Consider the following 15119-nt stretch of genomic DNA (forward strand, 5'->3'; position numbering starts at 1 on the left):
ATTTTTTATACAGCAAAAATAGTCTAGAAGAAATACATAGAATGTAAACTTTGTTGTTTTACATGTTCAAAATTAATTCATGACCAATAACCCTTCAGAAAAAGTAAGAGGTTTTCATTCCCGCATCACTGAGGGTAACTAAGGTAACCACTGTTTGGCTCCATCAGCATTTCTGCACCAGGTCCCTTGTTCAATGACCCAGCTTGGTTTGGTAACCTAGTAACCCCATCAACACGCTTAGGGCAAATGTTGGTTTAAGTAAGAGTGTTCAAGTGTAGCTCAGCTGACTGAAGAATAACAACACAAGCAATACATGTTTGTATACATACCTTGTGTGGTGCTTTCAGCAGCCTGTGGACTCCAGCTATCTGATTGATCAGAGGAATATCTTCCCTAAAGGTATACAGAGGCGGTCTGGTGGGCTCTGGGAAATTGGTGCTGTTGAAAGGGTCGGTGTCATCTAAGAACTGCACCCTGCATGTAAGCGTAGCCATGATGTATCCATTCAAGGTGATAGGAAGTGATCAGAATAGTGGATGCGACGCTGAAGCCTCTGACACCAGCGCAACCCTCCTCTTTCCCCTTCTCCTCCTCCCGCTGCTGCTGCTGCTGCGGGGGCTGCGAACTACCGGCAGGTTCTCTGCAGTGGCGATCTCTGTTATCCTTGGCGCTTCCCCATGCGTTTCACAATGCGCAGACGGAGCTGCCGCAATATTTGGTCCTGGATAAGTCACCGGGAGACCGGACTGGTCAGAGCGCTGCAGAGGTGGACGGTAACGACAGTGTCCAAGGGCATTGCAGGCAGACTGCGGTGTTCGGACGCGACTGCTGCACTTGGTGTCTGGTCTGCAAGAGCGATGCTTAAACTCTGCCAGAGGGATTCAGCAGTCGGACCTCAACCGGCGGACCCACAACAGCTCATGTTACAGGCGCAAACGTGACCTCTAGTGGCTATAATAAGACGTGCAAAAAAAATAAAAAAATATCGACGTTGCAGTTGATTTAAATCAAAATATAAAATGTCAATAAATATAAAACATCGCATATTTTGTTTTATACAGCTATTTATTACATACATAATTATACATTTCAAGCATTTGCATCCACCAAAATTATAAGTTGTGTTTTAAAGGGAATGCAAGCCAAGTCTTCTCGCATGGCACCATTCATGCAAGGGGTCGTTTCAAGTGCTTTACTGGAAATACAAAAGACCATAAGTCAAAGACTATAATGTAAAACATATCAGAACTCATCCGAAGCATCAGATAACAGCAAGATAATCAAATAAAAGCAAACAGAAAAAAAAACATTAAGACGATAACATTTAAGAAAATAACGTAAAAATGATGTAGATTTTATAGCAGCCTTTGGCTGTTAACCACAGTGAACAATTGTGTCATTAGTCCTGTAATAAAAAAAACAAAAACAAAAAGTTTCTGCACTTCTCATACTGAAAATGTTTTAGATTAACTTAAAAATAAAACCAAATGAAATAATGATGAAGTAATGAGCTGCAGATGGGAGAGAAGATAGAAGAAGGCAAGCTGAGGAGAGAGAAAAAGAAATGGCACAGGGGGCAAGGAAGAGTCCACAAGGGACTAGGAAATGACACTAAAGAATTACTAGACCTTGTATTTTGAAGTGTGATACAAGACAAGATCACATGTGTTGGAAGCTGAGGATTAAAAGTGTGATTTTAAAAGAGATTTAACCCTCCTCTTGTCTTCGGGTCATTTTGACCCGAAGACAAGAGGAGGTTGTTCTTATTTTTTTCGTCAAGTTCACATTTGAATTGCTGCAGCAGAAAATTCCATCTGAGTTGTGAACACTGTAGGTCTGATTCAGGACTGTTAGATTTCAAGTTTCTGTATGCAGTTGCAATTAAAAAAATGTTTTATAAGGGCTTGTCCTCGGGTCATGTCAACCCGAGGGCAACAGGAGGGGGGGGAAATTTGAAAAGATATCAGTTTTACGGAGATCAATGATGCCATTCCATACTGTTTTGCCTGTCCAGCTGTGATTTCCTTAGTCTTCCGGTCAGTCTGACCTGAGGCCTGGGTTTGGTTATTTTATTTCTTTTGTAAAGTTCACATTTGGATTGCTTGAGCCTAACTTCCCCCTGAGTTGTGCACACCATAGTTCTGATGCAGGACTGTTAGATTAAAGTTTCTGTATGCAGCTGCAATTGAAAAACATATTTTTTAAGGGCTTGTCCTCGGTCGACATAAGCCGAGGACAACAGAGGTTAAAAACAGGAAGAGAGTAGGCCTGTCTCATGCTGAAGGGTAGCTTGTTCCATAATTTAGGAGCAACAACAGCAAATGCTTTTTCACCTCATCATCAGCAATAGTTTTAGGGACTGTCAGCAGTAACTGATCTTTTGGAAACTATGAATTGAACAGTGTGACATGTATTTTTGTTAATTTCCAAAGTTTTTTATATATAGTCAGAAAACTAATATGGCAGCACCTTAGAAATTTTAATGATCATCCATCCATCCATTTTCTAAGACCCTTGTCTCTAGTGGGGTCAGGAGGGGTGCTGGTGCTTATCTCCAGCAAACCTTTCAGGCAAGAGGCGGGGTAAATAATGATCACAATAATGATCATAGAGAAATAAACTGAATATATTCTAAGACCTAGAATAAAATATAGTATCACACCCAAGGAATGTAACACTATAAAAAACCTAAAAGACAACAAATAACAGTAATAATGTTGCTGTCATTTGTGTTTTACTTGTATTTTTCATAGTAATGATTTAAATCATCTTGTTCATGGATGCCAAAGTCAAGACCTGAAGTACTACCATCAAGCACCTCCTCCAACACAGGTAACTCAAATATTCTTTTGCAGGAATAATTGGACTTGAATGACTGAATGCTGAAATTTGATGCAAGTGTGTTTTGAAGAAGGCACCTGTGTTCTTTTATATAAGTTTTGTAAAAGTATTTTATACATACATTACTTTTGAAAGATAATAGTGTGAACATTCATGAAACTCATGGCTAGATACAAGTTAAAATTCAAAGCAACAATCAAAAATAACACACAAAACATGATAAATCCAGTTTTTTTTTCTTCCCTCCAATCTTTCTGCGTAAATATACGGAGTGGAAATAGATAAGACACTTCAAAGAGGTCGTGAGTGTACTTAAAGTAAAAGGGAAGGAGGAAACACAGAATCCCTTCACACTCCGCCGGTAATGTGGCTACGAAATGTTTGTGTCCGCGTTTAGACAAACCTGTAACTGTGCTTTGGAAATCTGAAGAGACAATGTATGCCGAATTATTTTTTTATTTTTTTTTAAAATAACTTTTTCATAGTATCTATTTTCTATTATTGATTACTTGAAGCAGTATCAATGGACGGTAATCACTTGTTGGGTGAGTAGAGGCAGGAAGTAAAACATATTTATTGTTGCCTGACGTGATCCAAAGTTCTTTCAAATAAAAAAAATACTGATATTTTTGATATTAGTTTGAAATTTATAATAAACAATTCATCCAATAATAGCACTAATATCAACCCTTTAGCTCAAATGTATATTTTGAGCTGGACATATTCCATCTGTCCAGCAGGTGTCACTGTGGGTTTTCATTAACACTGTTAAAGAGCTGATGGGGTTTTCATAAAATACATTGAAATTTGTAAATCTAAGGGACTGTCAGCAGTCCCTTAGTTGTGCGTAGGTAACAGTGAGGTAAACAGGATATTGTGAAAAATAAAATGTAGACACATTATCACAGTTTCAGTCTTTATCCCATGCTGTCGTTGGATTTGTTATCATCGGCGCATCATGCTGTGTCTCATATTAGCTTGCAGAGATGCTTTCTAAGATAACAGTAACACATCAGTGCAACAAAATGTTTAAAGCACTTATTGCCTGTACTCATAACACCAAATACAAACAACAAAATATAGATGTTCATTACATTAAAAAAATAATTTAAGAAAGAATTAAAATTAAATTAAAATTATCCCGCTGTCTTCAGTGACAACATGCTTTTACTTCACTTATATCGATAACAAATCTGACATAAACATCCAGAATTAGCTGACGATTTGGTTCAGAAAACTGTTGATATTCTATTCTAAATTTCTCATGTCTACATAGGTCATACTGTGTCTGTCTTAAGTAGGTTATAAGCTGTCATAAGTTTTGTGGATGAGAAAGTTTCTGTGCTGGAGTTGGAGTTGCTGAGCTTCTGCTCCAGGAGGCAGTTGTTGCCAAAGTACAGCTCAGCTGCAGTGGTTAAGGAAAAGATTTACATAACATTGCAGAAATTTAAGTTCAAATCCTTCTTTTAATTTATATTTTGAAGGCAAACAAGTTTGAATCATTTAGGTTTTGCAAAATGGATAACAAAGCAGATCACATCATAAATTAAACAAAACGCTTGTTGAATATACTCATGCCATGTGATTTCTTAATATGGAGATAAATTTGAGCTTGTAGGTATGGCAAGTTGTTGACATGTGAGCAATTTGTTTTTGTTTATGTAATTTAAGTAACATGGTGTCCAAAAGGTGTCATAATGTACCATTTCTGAGTAAGTATTTTTTATAAAGTAGTCAGAATTTCACTTCTTTTAAGTTTTACACAAACACACAGAGCGAATAAATAATTTAATATACAGAAAGGTTTATGAATGCATGGGATACCAAATACTGTGTCTGTCTTAAATTTGCTCTGGTTAGCATTTTGTTTGGTTTACATAGCATGGAACAACCAAATAATGATAACGATATTATTAATTATTCTGATTTCAATCATAAACTTGCATTAACATGCTCTTTCTACGGTCTTTAAATTTTACTGAAACGATTACTAAACACATTTGATTATTGTTTTCAGTCATAAAAGCACGTCTGTATCTTTAATTTGACCTAATTATATTATGTATTACCTTCACGTGTCATCTTATGGATCACTTTCAATAATCTAAGGAAGAGCTTTGGCTGCATTATGACTGTAGCTACTTGTTAGTTTCCCACCTGTGGACCTAAGAGTGATGTAATGTTGCATGATGAACCCTTAATGTAACTTTTGTGCCACATGTCAACAGTTCATGTGGGTGTATGAGTAGTGAGAATGCATGTCACTGAGGGTGCATGCATGTTCTCCCCCGAGCATGTGCGCATTCTGAATCACACGCAGGTAGGTAGTTTTTGTGCATGTTGTGGACGGACGGCGATATTGTCCCCAGAGCGTCACGTGCTGTGGAATATGCTGGCTGCCTTTGTTGTCCCCCTGCCTGTTCTGCTTTTCTGGCACTTTCATACAATAGTGCACTTGAACACTGCAGTGTTATTAAGCCTTTCAAACTACTACAGCTTGAATTTCAACTCTCGGGAAAGACAAGCATCCTAATTTAGGGCACATGGCACAAGAAACACCATCGAAAAGTAATAACCAGAACCAAGTGTAACATCAAAGCAAAGGTAACAATGCAGCCTACACTCTGTGTGCTTTTCCCTTGAAAATTAGATATGATTTGACGTGTTAGGTTTGCATTTTTGAAGTTGTATTTGGTAGTTATAAGAAGTCAGTATGTAACATGTTGTGAACAGCTATCAGTGATCTGTAAGAAAACCGAAAAATCTGTCCTAATTGTGGAGTTAAGCTAAAAGCTCCTCAAAACAGGTAAAGTGTAAAGCAAAGTATTGCATCATTTGAAGAAAACTCAAACTCAAGTCTTTTGCTTAACCAGACCGTATGCATTTTTGCACCTTGTCTCTGTTTTGTGAAAAAACTTTATATTTTCTTGAGTAGACAATGATCCAAGTCTTACATTTATGGGTATTTGTTTTGTATGTGTGGACCCAAACTGTGGATGGACTGTAATTCACATTTCTTGAACCAAAACAACAGACATGAGAAAGCCAAACTGAATGAACAATATGCAGTTTTGTAGAGAAAGAAGTATTTACCTTTATAAACCAGATAACAAAGAGAGCTAATGGATACACAGTGAGAAACTCCTGATGGGTTAAGTCTCTCGATACGTTTCTCCAAATCGTTGTTAAGAAAACATTAGGACCTCACTAATGGTTATGTTCTTGTATTTATTGTATTGTTTTGGGAGTGGTTGGAGGATTCATCTTAGCATTCATTCCCAGATGTGCAATGGAACTTCAGAGTTACATAATTTAATTGAATCCAGCTTGTAGCACACTTTACACCACTTTGAATACATTTGCAGTTACAGTGGTATGTCTGCTTGAGACCATGGACAGTATTAGAAGAATACTTGAAAGGTTTTACGATTTATATTGCTTTTTGGAAGAAGAAATCATTTCCACTATGACTGCATTTACAACATGTGCTACTTTCCTTCCTGGGGCATTTTTAATTGGCTGAAGCCGTAATCCACAGCACCCACAAATCTCAGCATCACTGGCGTCCTGCACATGCACATGACGTGCTCTTTGCATTTATGCACAGTTCATGTACTTGGACATATTTATATTTGATTTCCCATGGTTCAGTTTTAGCCTGAAAGATGCCAGTTAATTTATCCTACTCAAAAGAAACAGTTCAAATGGTCATTAAAAATTTGTTGCACATGGACTTTGCAGACTCTATTGGGTAGGGTAGTGCTGATGAAATTTATAGTCTTTGCTCCTAAATAAACCTGGGAGAATTAATGTCCCCACAGTTTACCAGCAGTGGGGTATATCTTCCTGTCACACACCTAACAATGTGGCAAAGCAGACATTATTATTTTTAAAAATTATTAAATTGTTTGGTGTGTGTGTTTTTTTTTTTTTTTTTCATTCCTTCAGTCCTTTATCTGGCAATGTCTCAGCGAGCTGATATGTCCCACTGTGGTGGGGTTGTGGTTGAATTAGAATCTGACAACATCGGGGATTCAAGAACTCAAAGAGCCAGGAAAATACCGGGTAAGGTGCCCCTTCTGGGTTCAGCTTGTGTTTTGTGTATGCAGCAAATTCATACTGACCTACTTTTATTTTCACGCGTTTCCTTTTGAGGTTCAGCTCTTATCTACCTCAAGGGCCCCAAGTTTCTCATCTATGTGAGTGGAGCATTATCTATGTGGGTAAGAGACATTTCTGAAGAGAGAAAACATGGCCAACAATAGAACAAACAGAAAAGCTGTCCGTTTGATATAAAATGTGTGCACTAATATGCACATTTATTAATGACATTGTGTTTTGGATTTAACAGGGTGACCGCATGTGGCACTTTGCAATCTCTGTGTTCCTCATTGAGTTGTACGGCCACAACCTGCTGTTAACAGCAGTGTTTGGATTGGTGCTGGCTGGGTCAGTGCTGTTGCTTGGGGCTTTAATTGGAGACTGGGTTGATCGCAATCCAAGGAATAAAGGTATGCACGATTATTTCCACACTCCTTTCGAAATACAATCAGGTAGCAGAGTTGGCAGGAGGACTCCATGAGCAGAGAGTGTGTATGAATATGTTACGTCACTTAGATTTACTTTTATACGGTCGTGTGAAAGTCTTAAAGTTTTTCTTTCCATCTTCTGTTTTAGTTGCACATGCATCTCTTTTCATTCAGAACACCTCAGTGACCGTATGTAGCATTGTGCTCATGCTGGTGTTCTCATATAAGGAACATATTGAACTGATCTGGGATGGATGGTTTACTGTAAGTAGACTTTAAATACTGCCTAATATAAGCTAACAATTACAAATTAACATAGAGTACATGCAGCTAATATTCGGTAAATAATTTGTTGATAGGATTTGTAAGTATTATTCCATAAATAAGTTAGTGCTGATGTTTTTCTTCCCTCTTTTCTGTGACCCCGTTTCCTCTTCTTCTGAGCTTGTGGCTACTCTGTGCCATTAGTAACATGTTGCATCGCAAAACTCACACAAGGTGGTTTGTTATACGGTGGTGATCATCCTGGCAGATGTGGCAAACCTTGCAAGTACAGCGCTGACCATTGCCATCCAGAGGGACTGGATAGTGGTTATTACAGGCTACAACCGAGGCCACCTGGCTGGTGAGGAAGTTTACTCAGCATCTTTGTACTAAAGGTCTTAGCTTCTGTTTAGTTTTTTTTTTTTTTTTTCTTTCTGAACGTCTGTGTGTGGATAAGCTTTCATCTCAATGCGTTTGCTCCCTTCAATAGGAATGAATGCAACCATGAGGAGGATAGATCAGGTGACCAACATCCTGGCCCCACTGGCAGTGGGACAGGTCATGACCCTGGCCTCTAACGTGGTTGGCTGTGGCTTCATCCTTGCATGGAACCTCTTTTCTCTCATCGTGGAATTCTTCTTCTTGTCAAGAGTTTATCGAATCGTTCCCGCTCTTTCAGTCAAACCCCCGACGGTTGAGGGCGATCAGGAGCACCTGGCGAGGACAGAAAGGAGAGGGTTGCAAGGTACGGGAGTTTTTTCATGACTGATTTTCTAATGTAATGTTAGATCTTAAAATATAAGTAACAGAAGAAAATACAATAAGTGCATCATGCATGGAATGCTTGGTGCATTCCATGCACCAAGCATGGTCTTTTATGTGACCAAAAGAGTGATGTTGGTTAAAGTTTTGGGAAGTTTATCATTTTAATATCCATTTTTTGCAATGGATTTTGTTGGAAATAATTATAATTTTAAATAATAAACAATATTTATGGCCATCATGACATTAACAGTTCAAATTTGTGTAGATGATCTGAGTTTAAGATATATTTATGAAGAGACATTAGAAGTTAGAGTGGTAAAATCAACTCATCATTCAGCCTTCACAGCACATAAACTAAATGATTGTTATTGCTCTTTGTTCTCATTAGGGCAAGGCAGTGATGAGCTACCTGACCCTCTGGCAACGAGCAACTGCAACACAGACATACATCTGAAAGAAATCACCAACTTGCCGCTGTGTTTCCAAAGGTTTCGCTGGCTGCTGAGCACATGTATGGATGGGTGGAGGGCCTATTATCGACAACCTGTCTTCCTGGCTGGATTGGGTCTGGCTTTCCTCTACACTACAGTCCTGGGCTTTGACTGCATCACCACTGGCTATGCTTACACTCAGGGAATAAGCGGCTCTCTCCTGAGTCTGCTGATGGGCGTGTCAGCTATCACAGGGTTGATGGGCACTGTAATGTTCACCAGGCTCAGAAAGTCGGTCGGCTTGGTTAATACGGGAATCATCTCAAGCTGCCTCCACCTGAGTTGCTTGTTGCTGTGTGTATGCTCTGTGTTTGCTCCTGGCAGCCCTATAGATCTTAGTCTGCTGATGCCCTACTTTAGCTCCGGTTCCTCTGCTGAGTCTGGAGGAATGGCAAGCAAAAGGCAAAAACACATTTATCCTCTTTCGGGAGGGAGCAATCAGCCACTGCTTCCAGATCGCTCCTCCATACACTGGACCAACAACACCGTCCTTTTTGACAACGTCCCCACTGGAACAGCACCGGACTCCTATATATCCATAATTCTGCTATTCCTGGGCGTTATCACTGCACGCATTGGTGAGTACACCAACTTCAAAATGTGGATTGGATGTGGAAAATTGATCAGGAAAAGATTTATGATATATAGTTAGAATAGTAAAGACTCAACAAATTCAAGTCTAAAAGCCTCTGAAAAAAATACCACATCCGACATCACAACTAAAGGTTACTTTATGCCAGGGCAGCAAGCATTCCCTCAATCGAAGCGCTGTGAAATTATAGGTTGGCGTTATAAAGTTAAATCCTACTTATAATTTCAAAACTACAAAATTGTTTACCCTTGGATGTCTTCATAAATTTTTAACTTGCGGCCCCATACTTTGAGGCATTCTGTTGGGATTTATATATGACCAACACTAACTTCTGTATAAGCGTGAAGTCAAAGATAAAGGATAGAATTTTAAATGCATGTTTTGTAAAGAAAAAACAAATCAGTTTAAAGTTCATTATCATTCACAGTTGTTCATTCTGATAGCCCTTAATGAAATCTATTTCAACCAGATGCCTTCAAAAGCCATGTAATTAGTACATCATGAACACCAGAGAGTAATTCAGTCTCAGTTGAACGAAGCTGTTCAGTGAAGGCCTCAGAGGTTTGTTAGCAAACATTAGAGAACAAACAGCATCATTAAGAGCAAGGCATACAGCAGCTCAGGGATAGAGATGAGAAGAAACTCAATGCAGTGTTACTTTATAAAACAATATCTCAAGCTTAAACCATATCTTGAAGAACTGCTTATCCACCGGAAATGATAGGCCAGGGAAGAAAAGGGTTATTGAGAGAAACAGACAAGAAAGGCCCTGGTAATTTTGGATTTGCAGTTCAGGTGAGGGAATCTGTCAACAAAACAATTGTTAGTGTGTACTTTGCAAATATGTCCTGAATAGAAAAACATTGATAAACAAACCATTGCAAGTTCATTAGTCATGCAGGGGACACAGCAAACATCCAAAAATGGTTTGCTGGTCTGGCGAGGTCAGAGACCAAAATGAGCAGGGCACATAAAGCTGAATACACAGGGAAATACAATAGAGGCAGCATCTTGTTTTTCTTTTCTTCAGGTTGCACTGTTAAAAAACCCTGCATGGATCAACTTTTAAAGAGTAAATGTATGTGCGTTTTCAGGTTTGTGGTGCTTCGACCTGACTGTGACCCAGCTTCTGCAGGAGACCATCTGTGAGTCAGAGAGAGGAGTGGTAAATGGGGTGCAGAGCTCCATGAATTATCTAATGGACCTGCTCCATTTTATTATGGTGATATCAGCTCCACAACCTCAGCACTTTGGCATCCTTGTTATCATATCTGTAATATTCATCACCACTGGGCACAGTATGTATTTCTTGTACGCACACAAAGCCAAGAGAAAACACCGCCTCGAAACATAAGGAGACACAGCTTAGATATAAGCATTGGATCCACTCTGCACCTGGGAAATGAATGCCTCCCCCCCTGATCTATGACTGCAACACTCTGTTCGTGACTTAGCCTTTCATTGCAACACTTCACACTTGATTTCATGTGTGCAACTGATGGAACAACAGGAGACAAGGTCTCCAATATTCTCCACATCCTAAGGTGGCTGCCACAAATGAAGCAATGATACATCTAGGAGAAATGTCCAAATCTGATGGACAGGAGGACACAATGGTGATGACGAAGGCATCGGAGGATCTCGGTGCAGAAGAGTTACAACAGCTGTAAGACTTTTGAGCAGGTCTGCAACCTCACATGGCTTTATAGATGAAGGGGTGGATGAACTGTGAGTTTTTTTCTGGCCTTCACTCAGTAAAGAAAAGATGAGAGGAAGACATCAACATGAATGAATAGAGGGACAAAAAAATGGTTCTTTGACAAGTGGCATCGATGTTACTGATCCGTCCACTTGGAAATACTCCAGGATGTCCAAAAAGGAATATAAAGGGAACTGGATGTGAGATTGTTTGATTAAAAAGAAAATGCAAGTCAGCCTCCCCTTTTAGTGGACAAAGTGAATGGAAAAATAGCATTTCCTTCACCTGGTTTGTTTCTCTGTGGATGAATCAAGCAAACATTTGCCTTGTTTTTTATAATGATATAAAAATAGCTGATGGGTTAAAACGCCAAAAGACATCTCATCATGCCTTGCAATAATACTCATATTCTTTTCATATTTTATTATTATACTCAATGAGAGATATTTGTTCTGATAACTGTATGATTGTAATATGGAAAGAACCAAATGTATCTTACTTTTTTTTCTTTTTAAATACATTTATGAAAAGTATGGAGTGCTGTTGCATTAATCGTTCTGATACATTTTCACACACACCTTCTGCTGCTGTTGCATCTGCAAGTGTTTTGGGTACATTTCTTCTGCCTTCAGAAATTTATTTTTTTTGTTGTTATTTTTTTTATTTTTGCAAAAAAACTGAAGTTCTGCCAAAGTGGGGCTAATTTAACAGCTATTTTTCCATTACTCTTGCCACTGATCCTTCACCAATTTTAGGTCCATACTTTGATTGAACCATTCTAAAACTTGAATATGCTTAAATCTCTGGCTGAGTCATTATCATGGAAAGTGTCAGCTTCAGTTTGTCTGTCTCTGACATGACACAATCACCTCTATGTTTCACTGGGGGAGTGGTTTAGGGTTACTTTTACATCTGTGGGCTACACATTTCTTTTCTTCTAGCATACATTGACATAAGTAGAGAATCTTACATAAAAGCCATAATAAGTGCTAAGCTCTCGACTGAACTGTGCATTTGTGCAGCTCCTCCAGCTTTACAGAGGGCCTTTTTGCTGTTTTTCTGTTTAATGGACCTCTTGCTTACCTTCTATGCTTAGGTATGTGGGCCACTACTTGATAGGTTTGCTTTTGCTCCATACCTTTTCCATTTAGGAATAATAGTTTGAATACTGCTTTGTGAGATGTTCAGCTTGGGATCTTGTTTTATAATTGTTTTCAAATTCTCCACAACTTTATCCCTGATCTGTCTTCTCTAATACTTGCTGTTTGTTCAGCAATGTCATCTCACAAATCTAGCCAGTTGCTAAAAATAAAGGACACACGGGTTTCTGATGTAATGACTTCTTAAAGTAGTGACTCATTTCTTTCTCTAGCGGTATCAGAGTTAAATGGGATGAATGCAAATGCATTCCACACTTTTCAAATGTTTTTTTTTTTTTACTTATTAAAAACAATGTAGCATTTCTTTTCCTCTACATGATTATCCACTACTTTGTGTTGATCTACAACATAAAATTACAACAAAAAAATTTATTATCACATTTGCAAGGCGCTAATTAAAACAATCTTAAATGAAAATGGTTTCACCAGACAGCTTTGTGCATATAGATTAGTTTAAGATTCCCTTACTCATTTCCCTTGTTAGGTGTGAGATTATCAACTTTACAGATATTCAAGGGTAAAACAATATTGTTGTTTTAACTTTTGCTTCATTGTTTTGTAGTTCAGATGAAGTAAATTGTTACCTCAACTAAGAACATGAACACATCATACAACTTACTCTCAGCCACCTAATGTTGTCATATTTCAATAATGTACAGTAGAACTATCAACCATGTTCTATCAGCTGTTAAACAAGTATCATATCTCAGTATATTTGTTTAATTTTGTGCATTTTCTGTATGTTGTCCTTGTTTTAAAGCCTGATGTTTGTAATAAAAAAGATGAAGATTATCTTTGACTTAAAAAAAAAGAATGTATGAAAAATGTTTTTTGTTGACAGACTCTCATCAACACCCCTTGAGCAAACCTGGGGGCATTCCTGATGAACACAAAACAAAAAAAAAAAAAAACTAAAAAAAAAAAAACAGAAAAAGATTTTAAATTTTATAAATACAGCTTGTCTACCAATTAATAGCACATGCCGTCTTTGGCACCTTTTGGTCTCTGAATAAAATAATTTTCATAAGTCATTTAACATTTTATTACATTATAATCATGTATCAAGTCAAATGCTCATAGCATCAGACTCTCGGGTCTCATTCTTGTGTTTTGTGAAGATGTGGGACAATTGGCATCTTAACAGCCATGGCATTCGGCGCGCTCTACGGGAATTCATGAGTGAATGTAAAACAGCAGGAATGAGAGTCAGCTCCTCAAATATTGAGGCCATGGATCAGAACTGGAATAAGATGGGCTGCTCAAAAATGACAATAGGATGGGCAATAGGTAGATGTGGTGTAAAATACAAAGTTTGTGATGATTGATTTGTTTGGGTTTCGATCTTCACTGAAGATCTTCGTGACTGAAGTAAAAATTAACATAGTGAATGAGTCATTTACTCAACTGTGATTTTACCTCATTAAACATTTCTTAAGCAACCAGCCATCATTTTCAAATTGTAGTCCATTTCACAAATTAATTGAGTTTTCCAGCAGTAGGTCATATCATTTTCAATAAATTATCTCTATGATCAGTCCTGCCATCTTTGCCATTCTCCACCAAATATATGTGATCAGAGATACAAGTATAAATGTCTTCAGTAGGGCAACTGGTCTCACCCAAAGAGAGGATAAGGAACTCCATCACCTGAGTTGAGGAACCGATTCTCTGAAGTCAGAGATGGTTCTAACATCTTAAAACAATGCTTCTTTGGCAGCTACGTTCTTAGGCCTTCTAGAGATCCTGGATCTGGCCTAGAATTTGTTTGACGAATTAAATATACCTTCTCAAACACATAGGTCCATAACAAGACAAAGCAAAACAACAAGACGATCGAGATGAATGAGTTCACGTCACAAAACCTGAAACACCCAATTAAAAGGCACAGCAACATGTCAAGATAATAGTGCTGAAGTAAAAGGGTCTTTACCCTCTTCAAAACATAGAAAACAAGTAAGAGGAGGAGATCAGTGACTTTCCCACCAGATGGTCAGGAAGGTGTTAGGGACTCTAAGAATAGCAGAAAACAGCAGTGATCCTGCAGTGGGAATGGCATGACTTCCACTTTGAAGTCAGTCTGCTGCCTCCATCAACCTCCTCTCCTGTCTCCTCAAAAAGTAATCTCCATTGCAAAAGAATCAGCACGCCCGTAGTGGACCGGTCTCATATGTGTTCTGGTTTTGTGCCTTTAAGAAGTTGCTTTAAAAAATAAGCAACTTCCACACGACTACAAAGGGCAGTCTGTGTTTTTGTGATTTAACATCTCTGTTAAAACCAAAAAGGACTGGGAAATATTTCTGAAAGAGGGAGTCTGTAACAAGCTGAGGAAAGTTTCATCACTTCTTGATTCTTTTGCAGCGCAGCACACCCACAGTAGCAGCACAACTCCCAAGGTTGCAGTTGTAGTCCCTGTTTACACAGCGGAAGCTCACTAACAAGTCTGACTTCAGGCGTTCTCACTTGCTAATTCATTTACTTGAGAAACTAGGTCAGTGGTAGCACATGATTGCTAGATTCATCCTTTGGCTTCATCCTATTTTTCTTTCCTCCATGGAATGATGTCTACTGCGTACAAGAACAGAGCTAAACTCTGAAATGATGGGTTGTAGTCTATACAAATGCATTTTTAAAAATAGTTTTAGGCTCATTACATTTTATGTATCTGATATTGAGACAGCCTTCCCAAAACAGCTAATCAACCATCATCTGGAGACTGGACTTTGCACAGAAAGACTGATTCTCATGAGATGAGGAGCTTTTCTCATTCTGCAGTCTGCT

The 15119-nt window shown here is 38.4% G+C and overlaps 2 protein-coding genes across 4 annotated transcripts in view; one reads left to right on the forward strand and one right to left on the reverse strand.

Annotated features, from left to right (window-relative positions):
• The window catches only part of fhod3b (formin homology 2 domain containing 3b), a 93334-nt gene extending 92482 nt beyond the window's left edge, over positions 1–852 (reverse strand). For all 3 annotated transcript variants that reach the window (XM_055047562.1, XM_055047561.1, XM_055047560.1), the window contains exon 1: positions 330–852. In XM_055047562.1, the coding sequence (XP_054903537.1) occupies positions 330–494 (165 nt within the window). In that variant the 5' untranslated portion in view covers positions 495–852. The remainder of the gene's footprint in view (positions 1–329) is intronic.
• A 5951-nt stretch (positions 853–6803) lies between these two features.
• Positions 6804–12546, forward strand: si:ch211-254p10.2 (solute carrier family 40 member 1). Its single transcript, XM_055047912.1, has 9 exons — positions 6804–6906; positions 6997–7064; positions 7193–7352; positions 7519–7634; positions 7869–7995; positions 8125–8379; positions 8788–9468; positions 10577–10704; positions 10782–12546. Exons 1-9 carry the CDS (start codon positions 6804–6806, stop codon positions 10902–10904), a joined length of 1761 nt encoding a protein of 586 aa, XP_054903887.1. The 3' UTR covers positions 10905–12546.
• Positions 12547–15119: the final 2573 nt, after the last annotated feature.

Source organism: Poeciliopsis prolifica, unplaced genomic scaffold (genome assembly GCF_027474105.1).
Source record: "Poeciliopsis prolifica strain line A6 unplaced genomic scaffold, Auburn_PproV2 SCAFFOLD026, whole genome shotgun sequence".
In the NCBI taxonomy this organism is placed as follows: Eukaryota; Metazoa; Chordata; class Actinopteri; order Cyprinodontiformes; family Poeciliidae; genus Poeciliopsis; species Poeciliopsis prolifica.

Coding starts and splice junctions, on each gene's coding strand:
- si:ch211-254p10.2 (XM_055047912.1), top strand. CDS start 6,804: ATGTCTCAGCGAGCTGATATGTCCCACTGTGGTGGGGTTGTGGTTGAA. Junction 7,635..7,868: donor TCTGGGATGGATGGTTTACT/GTAAGTAGACTT, acceptor AACTCACACAAG/GTGGTTTGTTATACGGTGGT. Junction 8,380..8,787: donor AGAAAGGAGAGGGTTGCAAG/GTACGGGAGTTT, acceptor TGTTCTCATTAG/GGCAAGGCAGTGATGAGCTA.